This window comes from Lynx rufus, unplaced genomic scaffold (assembly GCF_022079265.1).
Source record: "Lynx rufus isolate CCGP_SWC_20201006 ecotype Redwood Valley unplaced genomic scaffold, mLynRuf1.p SCAF_3, whole genome shotgun sequence".
NCBI classification, from domain to species: domain Eukaryota; kingdom Metazoa; phylum Chordata; class Mammalia; order Carnivora; family Felidae; genus Lynx; species Lynx rufus.
The window spans coordinates 64,783,802-64,798,553 of record NW_025814845.1 but is presented as its reverse complement, the minus strand read 5'-3'; the positions used below and the strand labels follow the sequence as shown (position 1 = coordinate 64,798,553).

The following is a 14,752-nucleotide window of genomic DNA, read 5'->3' as shown; positions in this document are numbered from 1 at the left end:
TGTCCTTGTTTAGGAAGCCCCCTGTGACCCAAACCACTGAGCACCTGGCTCACAATCTTCTTCAGCTAAATCTGGACAACCACTCTGTGTGATTTCAAACTCCTGTGAAGGTCCTGTCCAGTAAACCTCAACCTCCTCAGCACCAGTCTACCTTTGACCTGCTCATCCCAGGGACAGCCACCTCCACTATAATCCTGTGGCCTCACCTTGGAACTGATCATTGGAAAAGCAGTGAAAACGCTTCTACCACTATAGGTCTTAAGTCCCAAATCCCACTCTTGGAGCACAGTGCCAATTACTCCCTTTATTCTCATTCCCCAACAGAAATCGGCTCTTCAACTGTTTTCAAAACCTTGTTGCCTCTGATTTCTCTACTATATATGAGTTCTTAGCTTCCTTCTGATCACATTTCCTTCTCCTTTCTCCAGCCTGGACTCCATACAAACTTCTCTATCACCAGCACCTCAGTTACCTGACTCTCCTGTCCTCACCCCACCCCTAGGGCACCTGGGTGGTTCAATTGGTTAAGTGTACAACTTGGGCTCAGGTCATAATCTCACTCTGGAGTTTGAGCCCACATGGGGGGGTTTGGGGGGGGAGGACTCTGCTCCTCCCCCACCCCCACTCTCTCTCTCAAAAATAAACATAAAAAAAATTTTTTTTAAATCCCCATCCCTACTTCAATTGGGATATTCCATCAGACTGCTGAGTTAGGCTGTGTAACCGTTACTGTGCAGACATCATGATGCCATTTTAAGCTTAGAGCATCCATTCTTGGTTGGGCCCTTAATTTGGCTCAACAATCTTTTAAGCATTTCTTGCTCAGCTTCCTCTTTCGTTCTGCTCAATAGCTCTTGGAAGCCTTCATCACCTTTCTGCAGCTCTCTACCAAATTCCCACTCTGCTTACCCAGCAGATGATCTGACCTTTCCCTTCAGAAGAAACAGGCTGTCATGGCACCCTCCTTCACTTTACTGGCTCTAAAAGCTCTATCTGCCCTCATCCTCATTTCCTTTCAGTCTCCAAGAACAAGCTGTCCCTCTGCTCAAAGTTCAACCATCTGATCACTCCATCCCATCCTGCCTAACCCCCTCCCCAACGCTAGGAAACTAGCTCCATCAAGCATTCCCTTCCTCATGGTTTTGACCTTTGACCTTTCATTATATTTCTGCTAGCCAATAAGTGTGCTCAAATCCCTCTTGTCTGTGGGGCGCCTGGGTGGCGCAGTCGGTTAAGCGTCCGACTTCAGTCAGGTCACGATCTCGCACTCCGTGAGTTCGAGCCCCGCGTCAGGCTCTGGGCTGATGGCTCAGAGCCTGTTTCTGATTCTGTGTCTCCCTCCCTCTCTCTCTGCACCTCCCCGGTTCATGCTCTGTCTCTCTCTGTCCCAAAAATAAATAAACGTTGAAAAAAAAATTAAAAAAAAAAAATCCCTCTTGTCTGAACACTCAGACACACACTCAGTTTCGGTTTCTTTACCCTTCGCTTCAAGCTTCTTGAAAAACTGATTTCCATATATATGCTATGCTTGTCTCCTCTTCCTCATTCTTAAACTTCTGTGTAAGGTCTTTTCCCATAACTCGCTGAAAAGGCCTCGGCACAAGTCAGCCATGACCTTTGTATGTAGTGGGCTCCTCATTCTCCCTCCTTAGTAGCTTCTCTATAACATGCGATTTTGTGAATCCTCTCCCACATTTTGCTGATTCTCCTAACTCTTCCATCTTCTCAATCCATGCCACAGGCTTCCTTTTCTTTGCCATTCTCATGAATAGCACTTCACTAGAATTCTACCCAGAATCCTTCCTACCTTCCCAGGGCAACTGCTTCCACTGCTAGATTTTACTCTATTCAGTTATGACTAAGATGTTCTCTCCAGCCTACGTCTTCGCTGGGCTCCAGGCCTATGTATTCAACAACCTACTGAACATTCTATTTGGATGTCTGACAACACAGGACCTTTTTTTTCCTTTTTTTAACTTGCTCCTGCTTCTTCAGTCCCAATCTCAAAAAATGATTAGATGATTATGGTGATGATGATGATTAATATTTATGGAGTCCTTACTACCTGCCAGGCTCTGTGCTAACCTTTAGTTGCCACAAGAATACTATAAAGTAGGTATTATTATTAAGTATTAAGTATTATTAAGTATATTATTTTACAAAAATATAAGCACAGATTTAATATCTCAATAAGTGACCCTGTCTTTCACTTGAATACCAAATCCAGAGAGCCAAAAAGGATCCAGTATTTTTTATTCCTCCCCTTCATGTTCAATCAAGCATGAAGCCTGCTGGTTCTTCCATTTTAGTTTCTTTGGATTTATCCCTCCTCTCCATAACCTCTTCTCCAGAATCTGTGCCTTTGCCTTACTTCAGACCCTCATCATCACTTGACCAGACTCTTAAAACAGTGCCCTAACCGGTCCCCTTGCCTTCAGTCCTACCTCTCTCTACCTCCAATCACGTCACTCTCCACACCTCTTCTAGAGTGGTCTTTCTATAATACAAATTTGATCACATTATTATGCTTCATAAAGCTTTCCCATGTCTCCCCTCACCTACCACATAGCTCTTTTGGCATGACATTCATGAAACCCACCTACCTTCATGTGCTGCCCACTGCATGGCATTTCAACTTCATCTCCTACTGTTTCCCTACTTTCACCTCAGATATTTCAGACACGCCCCTAAATGCCAAATGCAAAAGCTTTCGCTTGCACCATTTTCTCTACCTGGAATGTCCTCTGCCATTTATTTGTCTGATAAACTACTTATCCTTCAAAACTGTGCTCTATGAGATGGTAGCCAGGAGCCACACATGGCTATTAAGCACTTGATATGTGGTAACCCGAATTAACATGTTATAATAACATCTGCCATAATAATAAACAATGGATTTTGAAGGTACAGTGTGGGGAAAAGTGTAAAAGTCTTAATAATTTTATATAGACTACACAATGAAAAGATAATATTTTGGATAGATTGGGTTAAACAAACTACTAAAATTTATTTTTTCTACTTTTTTAATGTGGCTACTAGAAAATTTAAATTTATACATGTGGCTGGAATTTGTGGTGTGTATTATATTTCTATTAGAGAGCACTCCTTGAAGATCCTTCCTTGGCAAATTTAACTAAGGGGGCAAAAGACTTATACACTGAAAACTACAAAATGTTGCTGAGAGAAATTAAAGAAGACACATAGAAAGAGATCTCAAGTTTTTGGATTGGAGACTTAATACTGTTAAGGCGTCAATACTAACCAAAGTGATCTTCAGATATATTGCAATCTCTATCAAAATCCCAGTGGAATTTTTTGCAGAAATAGAAAAATCCATCCTAAATTTATATGGAATCTTAACAGATCCAAAATGTCCAAAAGAATCTTGAAACAGAAGAAAAAAGTTGGCAGTTTTATGCTTCTTGATTTCAAAATGTATTATAAAGCTACAGTAATCAAAACAATGTGGTACTGGCATAAAGACACACATGAAGACCAGTGGAATAGAATAGAGTCCAGAAATAAACCCTCAAGTGTATGGTCAAATGTTCTTCCATAAGGGTGCCAAGACCATTTAGGGAAAGAAAAGGAGAGTCCCCTTAACACACGGTGTTTAGAAAACTGAATATCTACATGCAAAAGAATGAAGTTGAACCCTTATCTTATACTAGATACAAAAATTAACTCCAAATGGATTAAAGACCTAAATGTATGAAGTAACTAAAAAAGTCTTTGAAGAAAACAGGGGGAAAGCTTCATGACATTGGATTTGGCAATGATTTCTTAGATACGATACCAAGAGCACAGGTAACAAAAGTAAAAATGGCTCATTGGACTACATCAAAATTTAAAACTTCCGTGCATCAAAGGACACAATCGACAGTGAAAAGGCAACCTATGGAATGGGAGAAAATATTTCCAAACCATTTATCTAATAAGGGGTTAATATCCAGAGTGTAAAAAGAACTCCCGTAACTGAACGACAACAAAAAACCTGATTAAAAAATGGGCAAAGGATTAGAATAGACGTTTCTCCAAAGATATCATACAAATGGCCAACAAGCCCATGAAAAGATGCTCAACATCACTATTAGGGAAATACAAATCAAAACTACAATGATATGTCAGCTCAAATCCATTAGAATAATGGCTGTAATCTAAAAAAAAAAAAAAAAATCCAAAAAACAAAGGAAACCCAACAAAAATGACAAGCATCAGTGAGGATGTGGAGAAATGAAAACTCTTGCACATTGTTGGTGGGAATGTAAATGGTGCTGCTGTTACGGGGAACAGTATGGAGTTCCCCCCAAAATTGAAAATAAAATTACCATTAAATCCACCAATACTACTTCTGGATATAGATCCAAAAGCATTGAAAGCATAGTTTCAAAGAGATAGTTGCACACCTATGTTCGTAGTAGCATTATTCACAAGAGCCAAAAGGTGGAAGCAACCCCAAGTGCCCATCATAGACGAATGGATAAGCAAAATGTGGTAAATACATACAATGGGATATTATCTGGCCTTGAAAAGGAAAGGAATTCTGACACATTTTACAACATGGATGAACCTTAAAGACATGGTGCTAAGGGAAATAAGCCAGTCACACAACAAGTCAAACACTGTATGATTCCACTTATATGAGGTATCTAGAATAGTCAAACTTATAGAAACACAAAATCCAATGATGATTGCTGGGCTAGGGAGAGGGAGAAATGGGGAATTGTTTTCATGTGCATAGACTTTCAGTTTTGCAAAGATGAAAAAGGTCTAGAGATGTATATATTTATTTTATTATATATTTAACACTACTGAACTGAACATTTAAAAATGCTGGGATTTATGCATACTGACCACAATTTTAAAAAAAACTTTAAAAATCCAAGTTAAAAAAATCCTTACTCAAGATACCACCCTTTCTCCTTTCCCCCTACCTCTTCCTTCCTTTGTATCTCCACTTTGCCTTATATATACCACTATTAGGGCTCTTACCACATTTTTTGGTAATTATTTGTTTGACAGGATAAAGGTTACTATCCCATTTGCCCCCATTAAGGGATGAAATGAACACTCATCCATGTCTGGGGTCTTGACCAGAAGCTAAGAAAAGAGATACTAGCCCTGATAGCATAATATGCTACAGGGGAAAGTTATTAGGAAGAGTATATCTTATATCTGTAGAGGTTTCACTCTGAAATTAGATAGGGAAGAACCATTTTTCTTCAGTCATCCTTCTGAGGTCTGAAAGACCTCATGGGCACTTGCCCCTCCCCCCAACACATACAAACATTCCCTTCTCCATCCTGAGTCCAACCTGCTGAAAGGAGTGGCCCAACCCAAGCTGAACCTTTGGAGGGAAGAGAGGAAGATGTTCATTCAAGACAGATTCAAGATAGAGTAGCTTATCTAACAGATAATGTACCCAGGGGTTAAGTAAATAACTGTTTTGCTACCTACCCCCCCCCCACCAGACTCTTGTTGTGTATGCTTGATATAAAATAACTTTTTTTCCAGCTAATGGGCTGGATCTTCCTGCCCTTTGAAGGTCATAGCCAAGAGGTTACATTTGTTTGCTCTGTCTTCCCCCCTAGATGAGGAGCTCCTTTAGAGCAGGGACAGCTTATTCATCCTTGTATCCCCAGTGTCCACTAGTCCCAGCACGTAGCAGGTGCCCAATAAATCCCACACAAATGATCGAATGGTCAGAGCGTGTGTGGGGTGAGTCATTACAATAACCCAGAGATTTTTGGGCAAGCAACTAGTCCATCCCTGAGAGAAAGGACAGTCTGAATTAGAGACCTGCAGGGAGTATGTGGGTCTAATGGGAGTGGGTAGGAGCAGGCACATGTGAAGAAAAGTGGTTCATTATAAAGCCTAGGTTGGGGGCACCTGGGTGGCTCAGTCGGTTAAGCGGCCGACTTCAGCTCAGGTCATGATCTCGCGGTCTGTGAGTTCAAGCCCCACGTCGGGCTCTGTGCTGACAGCTCAGAGCCTGGAGCCTGTTTCAGATTCTGTGTCTCCCTCTCTCTGACCCTCCCCCGTTCATGCTCTGTCTCTCTCTGTCTCAAAAATAAATAAACGTTAAAAAAAATTAAAAAAAAAAAAAAGCCCAGGTTGAGCAGAATAATGAGGTCTATACCCTCTAGTTTCATGTTCTATTGTCTCACTAGTCATTATATAATGTCAACATTTATCCAGTTTCCAGGCTAATTTCCTTTCATTCTAAAGTATCAGCTCCATCTGAAGCGCCACCATAACACCCCTCAGGGGCCCCAATTCCACTGCCACATACAGTTTTAAATCAGATGGTATTTTTTTAATGTTTATTTTTGAGAGAGAGACAGAGCCTGAGCGGGGAGGGGCAGAGAGAAGGAGACACAGATCCAAAGCAGGCTCGAGGCTCTGAGCTGTCAGCACAGAGCCCAACGTGGGGCTCCAACTCATCAACCGTGATGAGATCATGACCTGAGCCAAAGTCTGACGCTCAACCGACTGAGCCACCCAGGCGCCCCATAAATCAGACGTTATTGTAACCTGGCTGATTGGACTGTTTCAGGTCTGCTAACAGTAAGATGCTCTTGTATGGCCCTTTCATGCAGCCAGTTCTTTTGTAATTTTTCCCCCTCTCCTGGAATCTTGGAAAGGATGGGTAACCCCAAAATCAGCCTTATTTGTCAACATAATGGTACTCCTTCAAACTCACATTCATAGAATTGCAAGCTGGAAGAAAGAGTAAACATTAGTTCTGTTTCCCGGGTAAGAAAATTTGTGTCTGGAAAGCCAAGACGGGTCACACGTCTCAGAACTAGAACTCAGAGCCCCTGATTTCCAGTCCTGAGCGCTTTTTCTTCGGCTACCACACGTGCAGTCTCACCTGCTCAGAACACGACCAGCTCACCCCGTCAGCATTTCTGTGCAATTAGGGCTCCCTCTGAACAGCTCTGAATTGTCTGCGAGAGAGGAATGAACAAACACAAGTTTTTCACGGGGTAATTTTCCTTGGAACGTTCTGGGTGATTTTTCTAAAGCCCCGTTCACAACGGTGCTGACTTTAGGGTACTGTTCCATCAGCGGAGTCCGGAAGGGCGCTGATTAGTCCAGAGTTAGCCGTAAGCAGAGCTCCGCCGCGGATGGGCTGCGCGGTGGACAGGGCACTGGTGGCTACTAAATCACGTATCATCTAAAAGGCACTAATTGAGTACCTACTGTGTGTGTGGTTGCGGCTGCCTGTTAAAAGTTGAGCAGCTGCCTCCATCCCTCCACTGGCCCAAGGAGCCAGTTGAACCTGCAGACGCGTGCGCTTCTGATTCTCATCTCGGATATGGCCTTAACCTGTGTTGCGAGCCCAGGCAAGTATTTTAAATCCGCCAACACGAGTGAACTGTGGCTTCAAAAAAAAAAAAAACAAAAACAAAAAACAAAATAAAACAAAGTATTTTCAAAAGGGAAAGGTATTTTTTGGAACTGGAGAAGCACACAAAAACGACAAAAGTGCCGTGAGCCGCGCTGCAGGCTCCCTGGCGGGGGAGCCACATGCCCCCACCCTCGGGCGGAGGGGCCAAGCGCCTACCCCGCGCGCCCGCCCGTCGCGCTCACGGGAGCCCGGGGCAGCGGAGGCCAGGAGGGCGCCTTCCTCTTTAAGAGCCCCACAAGCCGTCCTGATTGGCTGTAGCTATGCAGGTCTTCCTTCCTCGACTCCCTCCTAGGGCTCCCTCCCGCTCCCTCTCCGCGCGCCCTCCCCCAACTCCGCGCCCCCTCCCGCCCCCTGCGCTCGCCTCCTCTTCCTCGCAGCGGAGTTTGGCCCCAGCAGCCGCCGCGGTGATTCGCCAGCAACAGATGCCGGGCGCCCAGATTGGCATCCTTAGTCCCCGCTGAGCGCCCGAAGAAGAGGGCAGGAACCAGAGAAGGGCCGAGAAGGCGGGGACGGGAGTGCAGAGACCACCCCTCCCCAACCCCAAAAGGCAGAAGCCCCCGCCCCCACCGGAGAGCTCCGCGCCGGCCAAGCGCTTGCCTGCTGCCGCTGCCGCTGCCGCTGCCGCTGCCTCGGGCGCCCACCTCTCCCCAGCCATGCCCGGCCCGGCCGCCGACGGGAGGCAGGTCCCCTTCCGCAACGCCAAGGAGGAGATCCGTGCGAGGATCGAAGTCTCGGAAGGCGGCGGCGACCCGCAGAGACTGGGCGGGCGCGGGCAGCGGCAGATCGTCGTCTGGAGGAACGTCGTCCTGATGAGCCTGCTCCACCTGGGGGCCGTGTACTCCCTGGCCCTTATCCCCAAAGCCAAGCTGCTCACCCTGCTCTGGGGTAAGTCCCGCCGGCGCCCCCTGTGCCCCGGGCGCCGTGGCCAGGCCACGGCGGGGCGCGCGGAGTCGCCGGCCGCCGCTCCGCTGCCGGGTGCGGGGAGCCCTGTCCGCACTCCGCTCGCTTCCCCCACGCGCCCGGCCCCTTTGCCCTGCAGTGGTCGGCCCTTGGGACGGGCTGCTATCTCAGTCCAGGTCTTTGCAACTTCTCCCTTCTCCGCTGTCTGGCTAAGTGGGCGCATTTGCCGACTCTTGGTTGGAGAGCGGGAGGGACCCGGAGTCCGGTCGGTCCACCGCTGGGTGCAGAGGCGCGCCGAGGGACGTGCTGGGCGCCGGCTGGCCGAGGCTTCCGGGGAGGGAGGACGGGCGGGATTGTTGTGTCGTCCGTGCTGGTCCCTGGGGTCCTCCTATCTGCCGCCTTTCAGGTTCTCAGTGTCCTCCGCGGGCCGCGGACCTTGGGGCCGAGTTAAGGACAAGAAAGGGAGTGGAGGAAGGTGGAGAGATCCGGCATAGGAACGGTCTTGATTCTCGCGCGTGAGATGGATGAAACCAGTTTCCCTCCTGTCCCCGCAAGGCTCCTGCCTCTGCCCCCTCCGTGATCTGCTATGTCCAGTTGCACTTACACGGTCCCAGAAGTTTCTTGGCGAGCAAACCGAGACCTTGGCGAGATCGCTCTGTCGCCAGCACAGAGCTCTAACTGTGGCTGGGGAGAGCCTCCTCCAGGCCCTGACTTATTCTGGCAGGTGCGGGGCTGTCGCCGCATCTGTGACTCTCCCACCGCCGTTCTTCCTAGCCAACCCCCCCCCCCCCGTCCTTGTTGGCAGGGGAGGGAGCCCAAGAGTGGACCAGGGCACCCACCCACTCCTTGATCTCCTGGGCCCCTGAAACTCAGTGCCTGCCTTACACGACCCAAGTTGCTGGCCTCTGAACCACCGCAGAACCCCCCTGGCCCCAGTAATGGGTTTTGACTTCAATCACCTCAGAGGCAATAGCCAGGACAGAAGGTGCAGGCATTGATATCCCAGGCTGAGAACTTGATGAAGTTATCCAAGAAGCCCTTTCAGCTCCCATTTCGGGCATCTCCAAGGATCAGGGGCAGGAGAAGCACAACCTGCTTTTATTTCCAGAGGGGAAAACGAAGGAAGATAATAAGAAGACTTCTTTCTGCAAAGCTTATTTGGTACAGTGCCAGCTTCAGATGCCGAGGTTGATAAAGGGCCACTCTGGTTGCAAGCCTTCCCTTGAAACCCTATAGCCCCTGTTGGAAGCGAACCCATCTAGAATGGTGTAACTCTTAGGGGGTGTGACTGAGAGAGGGATGGTGAGAGGGGGGGGTCTTTGGGAATCCATGGAGCCTTTTCTCCCCCCTTTAAGTAAGCTCCACACCCAATGCACGCCCTCAAACTCACTACCAGGGGTCAAGAGCCACTTACTCCACCAACTGAGCCAGCCAGATGCTCCATGAAGCCTTTTGAAGTTCCACAAAAGCCCTTGGCAACCCCCTGCTCATGCCTTCCCCAGTCAGTGCACCTCCTCAGTTCTTTCTTTCTTTCTTTCTTTCTTTCTTTCTTTCTTTCTTTCAAGAGAGAGTGAGCAAGCAGGGGAAGGGCAGAAGAGAGAGGGAGAGAGGGAATCACAAGCAGGTGCCATGCTCAGCTGGACCGGGGGTTAGATCTCAACCCCGTGAGATCATGACCTGAGCTGAAATAAGAATTGGATGCTTAACCAACTGAGCCACCCAGGCACCCTGCACCTCCTCAATTCTGTGTCCTTTCCACCATCGTCTTTGTGATCATGTATTGGTTTAATTCTCTATCCTCCTTCATCCCTTATCTCCAAGTGACTAGATTGTAAGATGCTCAGCCATTGCTTCGTGAACATACCCCCCACACTGCCATTTAAAGCCCTTACAGCCCCAGAGCCTCTGTGGAGCTCCTCTCTCCCTTTCCAGGGGTTCAGATTGTGCCATTGGACTTCAGAGTCCACCTGCCTCCAGGGGATTAAAGCTTAGTCTTAATAGCTGCAGTGTCAGAGAGCGCTCAGAGAGAAGTGAGCACTTAAAACATTTCCTTACATACCCGGAGCTCTGGAGGACCCACAGGCTCCACCCCCTACAGCCCCCAAGGCCTGCTGACCCTGGCACCCCACCAGGAGCCACAAGGACATGGCCTCCTCTCCAGGCTTGCCAAGTCACTTCTGCCTTTTCTAGGCTCTTCTCTGTAGTGAAGGCAGAATCTTTGTTTCTGAACGACCTTGGCTGGGAGATGCCTCCCTCAGCCCCAAACTCCTTCAGCTTCCCCAGAAAAGCCAACACACTGCAGGATTCTGGTTTCCCTCTGTGGGTGATGTTGCCAACCCCACTCTTGTACCTTCCTGCATTGTCTTCTGCCTTAGCTACCTTTCATCAGCTCGGTTCTCTGAATCTTGATTCTCTCCCTACCTGTGCTTCATTGCATCACTAGAAAGAGAGAGAGAGAGAGAGAGAGAGAGAGAGAGAGAGACAGAGAGAAAGAAAGAAAGAGAGAAAGAGAGGGAGGGAGAAACAGAGAGAGAAAGAGAGAAGGAGGGAGTGAGGGAGAGAGAAGGATGGGGGGAGAGAGAAAGAAAAGAAAAAAAGGGCATGTAGTGGTGGCTGTTGTGGTTTCACAGTCCAAAATTTTGACTTAGAAACATTCTAAACAAATGAATCTTATCTGATGGACATTTTGTGAGAGAAGAAGGAGAGACAGAGATGAGCTAAGATTTGTTGTGCTGATCACTATGGTAGATAGGGTTATTTTCAGTGAAAGCCCTGGGGTCTTGAGCCACAAATTTCCCCCACTGGATACCCTGTTTCACCCACTTCTGCTACTGGCTCTATCCAGCTTTAGGACTGAGTTCATGCGCTAACGGGCTGCTCATCGGCTTCAGGGACCTAAGTTGTCAAGGAAATTGGCTTAGCCCATCCATTGCTTGCCACCCTTCATCCCAGGTGAGGTTGCCCTGGGAACAAGAGGCATTGATGCAGTGCACCCAGCAGGGACTGTGTGTTAGGTGTGCAGCGTGATTTGTGGAGTGGGAGAATGTCTTCCATGAAAGGTCCATCCAGTTATCCTGCCCAGCCTCCTCTGTTGCCTAACCCCCTACCCTTTTATGACTCTCCTTGGGACCAGAGCGAGTTGTTTCCCTTCTTCTCCTTGCAGTTTCCTAAGTGGGCAGCCTACCAGGACAGAATGCTCTTGATGCCACAGGTCCTGAGGGATGAGTTAACAAGTTGATTCAAGGACAGAACACAAACTCCAACTGAGTTGGAGAAAAATCTTCACCTGCAGGCCTGAGCTCACAAAAGTGCCTGCTTTGAGAGTTTTTGGCCAAAGGCGCAGTTAGTCCATGCCCTGAGTCCCAACATGAGTGGGACAGAAGAGTGAGTGGCAGGAGTCATGGTATTAAGAGTCCCGGGCTCCTTTCCAGAAGGCTTTGGTTTCGCCTGTCTCCGGGTATTCTGCTGTTGGTTTCCAGAAATGTCAAGGAGTTTTCTGGTTTCTCTCTAAGTGTCACTGAGTCCCCTAAGTGTATTTCATGGTGACATCATAGCTTTTGTGTCCTCTTGGGACAACTTCAGTGGAAGTATGAGGCATGCGAACAGTAATTAGCCCTGTAACCCTGCTCCCTTCCTCCATCCAGTCCTGGGGCAAACCATTGAGGCTATTCCGGATTCCCTGGTGCCCTTGCTGGAGCTTCTGGACTCTCTGAAGTGGGGTTTAGCCTATGGGGAGGAAGCTAGCCTAAGGGGGGGGGGGAAGCTGGGAGGGGGCAGGGATTAACAAAGCACTCCGGGGGGCGGGGCAAAGGGAGCATTGGGAGAGGCTGGGGTTTGGAGAGTGCTGGTCCACCAATCAAATTCTGTGCAATTCCGAGAGTTGCCCAAAGATGAGCTGTCTTCTGTCAGGCATTGAGTAAACTCACTCCACGACTTGGGATCCTCTTGATGTCTTTGTTGGGTTGTGCTTCTTTTTCTATCAAGTCCCTACAGTTGTCACAGAGCCCCAAGAAGGTGTGACTTCAGACTTCTGGCTTGCCTCCGTATTTTCTAGGGGGAGTGTGTCTCAGGAGAGAGAGACCTATCTGAGCAAGAATCCTTGCTTTCCTACTTACCAGCTACATGACCTTGGACAAATTAACATCTCTAAACTCCAGTTTTCGCACCTGTAAAATGGGTATATTAATACCTCTTGCTCTAAATTTGAGAGGTGTGTAAATCATAGCATGGTACCTTGCTCTTGGTTGGTGTTCAATAATTATTAGCTGCCATTATTATTGGTCCTGATATTGGCTCTTTTTCTTTAATAGAAGGGAAAAAGGTCCTCCTACAGCACAATGAATTCTGCAATGCTGGCACAGAACTTGGCTTTGTTGCCTCTCTTGTATGGAAAAGAGTGCTTTGGCTTTGGAAACAAAGGTTCTTTCTCAAAATTCCCAAAGAGAAATGAACACATCCCTTCTAGTCTTTCCTCCCTCCCCCATTCCCTTCTCTTTGATTCTGTCTTCCTCCTATTTTCCTCCAAAAGGTCACTATTCTGTAGATAAGAATCTTTTTGTTTAGCTGACAACTCACCTGGTCTTTGGCGTTTTCTTTAGGGTTTTTTGAGCACAGCCCAATCATTTCTAAATCTCTAACAAGTCTCAGTTTTGACTTGTGTTTTTTTTTTTTCCTCCCATCCCGGTCTTCTTGAGTCATGTTAAAAAAAAAAAAAAAAACTTTAATGCTCAATTAAACTACTAAAAAAATGAAAAATGAAAAAGAGTCTTCCTTTTTTTAAATCTGTAATTCCCAGCCCATTGTTGCAACTGTTGCATTTTTAATAAATGGGCAAGCTCTAAGAGCCTTACCCAAGGCTGGCGTGCAGCAAAACAGGAGAGAAGACAGTCTGCTTTTGCTGGCTTAATAGTCCCGCCAAGTATAAATATAGGTTTGAGGTTAACATTATTAACTCAGTTTTTTCTAAAGCTGGTCAAGGTCCCTGCAGACTGTACTGTGATCTGGAAATGAGAAAGAGTGCTACAGAGTAGAAACCAGGGCTGGAATGAATGTGCTGCCCCTAGTTCAGCCTCATACATGTCCCCTTCCAGTTTGTGAGCCTCGGCTTCCTTGTCTGTGAAAGGGGGGCGGTGATACTGAGCTGAAAGTTGTTTTCAGAACTGGGGCACATAGGAAAGTGCCTGCCAGAGAGTAGACACTCAGTGCTGCCTGCTGTTATTACCTCCCACGATGGGGGCCAGTGTCATGAAATCTGCACTGGCTTCATCGTCTGTCTGGGACTTGGAGCACTTGGGGCTCAAATGTAAAAAGCACATCCTTTATTTATTTATTTTAAATTTGTTTTAATGTTTATTTTTGAGAGAGAGAGAGAGAGAGAGAGAGAGAGCGCACAAGGAGGGGAGGAGCAGAGAGAGAGGGAGACATAGATTCCAAAGCAGGCTCCAGGCTCCGAGCTGTCAGCACAGAGTCCGATGCGGGGCTCAAACCCATGAACCGCGAGATCATGACCTGAGCCGGAGCTGTCAGTACAGAGTCCGATGCGGGGCTCAAACCCATGAACCGCGAGATCATGACCTGAGCCGAAGTGGGACGCTTAACCCACTGAGCCACCCAAGCGCTCCAAGGCACAGCCTTTAAATCCAAATGTTTCATCATGACCTTGCTGTAACATTTTTGTTCTTGCCTTGTCTAGTTTTGTGTATGATATAAAATTATAATAATTGCCTGGAAAAGCCATTGATCGATTTACAAAAGGATGACATAGCCATGGTTAGGATTTTGCAAAACACAGTGATGTCTTTGGGTGACATTATTCTCAATGAGTGTGTATTTTGACATTCTTTAGTTTCTGGCATGCAGTCTACCTGTCCCTGCTGTCTCATGTATGGTTTCTTAGCCCTGAGGTTAAGAGTATGGGCTTTGGAGTGAGGGTCTGGGATCAAAACCCAGCCCCCAGGGGCACCTGGATGGCTCAGTTGGTTGAGTGTCTGACTTTTAGTTTGTGCTCAGCTCATGATCTCACAGTTTGTGGGTTCAAGCCCTGCATTGTGCTCTGCGCTGATAGTGCAGAGCCTGCTTGGGATTCTCTCTTTCCCTCTCTCTCTCTGCTCCTACCAGCCCTAAACATAAATAAATAAGCTTAAAGAAAAAAGCCTCCCAAGTTCAGCCTTGGGCAGATGACTACCTTCCCGAAGCTTAGTGTCCCCAGGTGTGCAGTGAGGTTAATTACTAGGACAACAGTATTGCAGCTGGAGGGAAATGAAACAATGCAGTAAAGAACTTGGGCTGACCTGTGATGAGCACAGGGTGATGTGTGAAAGTGTTGAATCAGGGGTGCCTGTCATGATCTCACAGTTTGTGGGTTTGAGCCCCACGTCGGGCTAATTGATAGCTTGGAGCCTAGAGCCTGCTTTGGATCCTCTGTCCCCTTCTCTCTCT

At 47.3% G+C, this 14,752-nt stretch overlaps 1 protein-coding gene across 1 annotated transcript in view; it reads left to right on the top strand.

Annotated features, from left to right (window-relative positions):
• The first annotated feature begins 8,027 nt into the window (after positions 1-8,027).
• Positions 8,028-14,752, top strand: part of SCD5 (stearoyl-CoA desaturase 5) — a 152,694-nt gene continuing 145,969 nt past the window's right edge. The window contains exon 1 of the mRNA XM_047091707.1: positions 8,028-8,299. Within this exon, the coding sequence (XP_046947663.1) occupies positions 8,068-8,299 (232 nt within the window). The 5' untranslated portion in view covers positions 8,028-8,067. The remainder of the gene's footprint in view (positions 8,300-14,752) is intronic.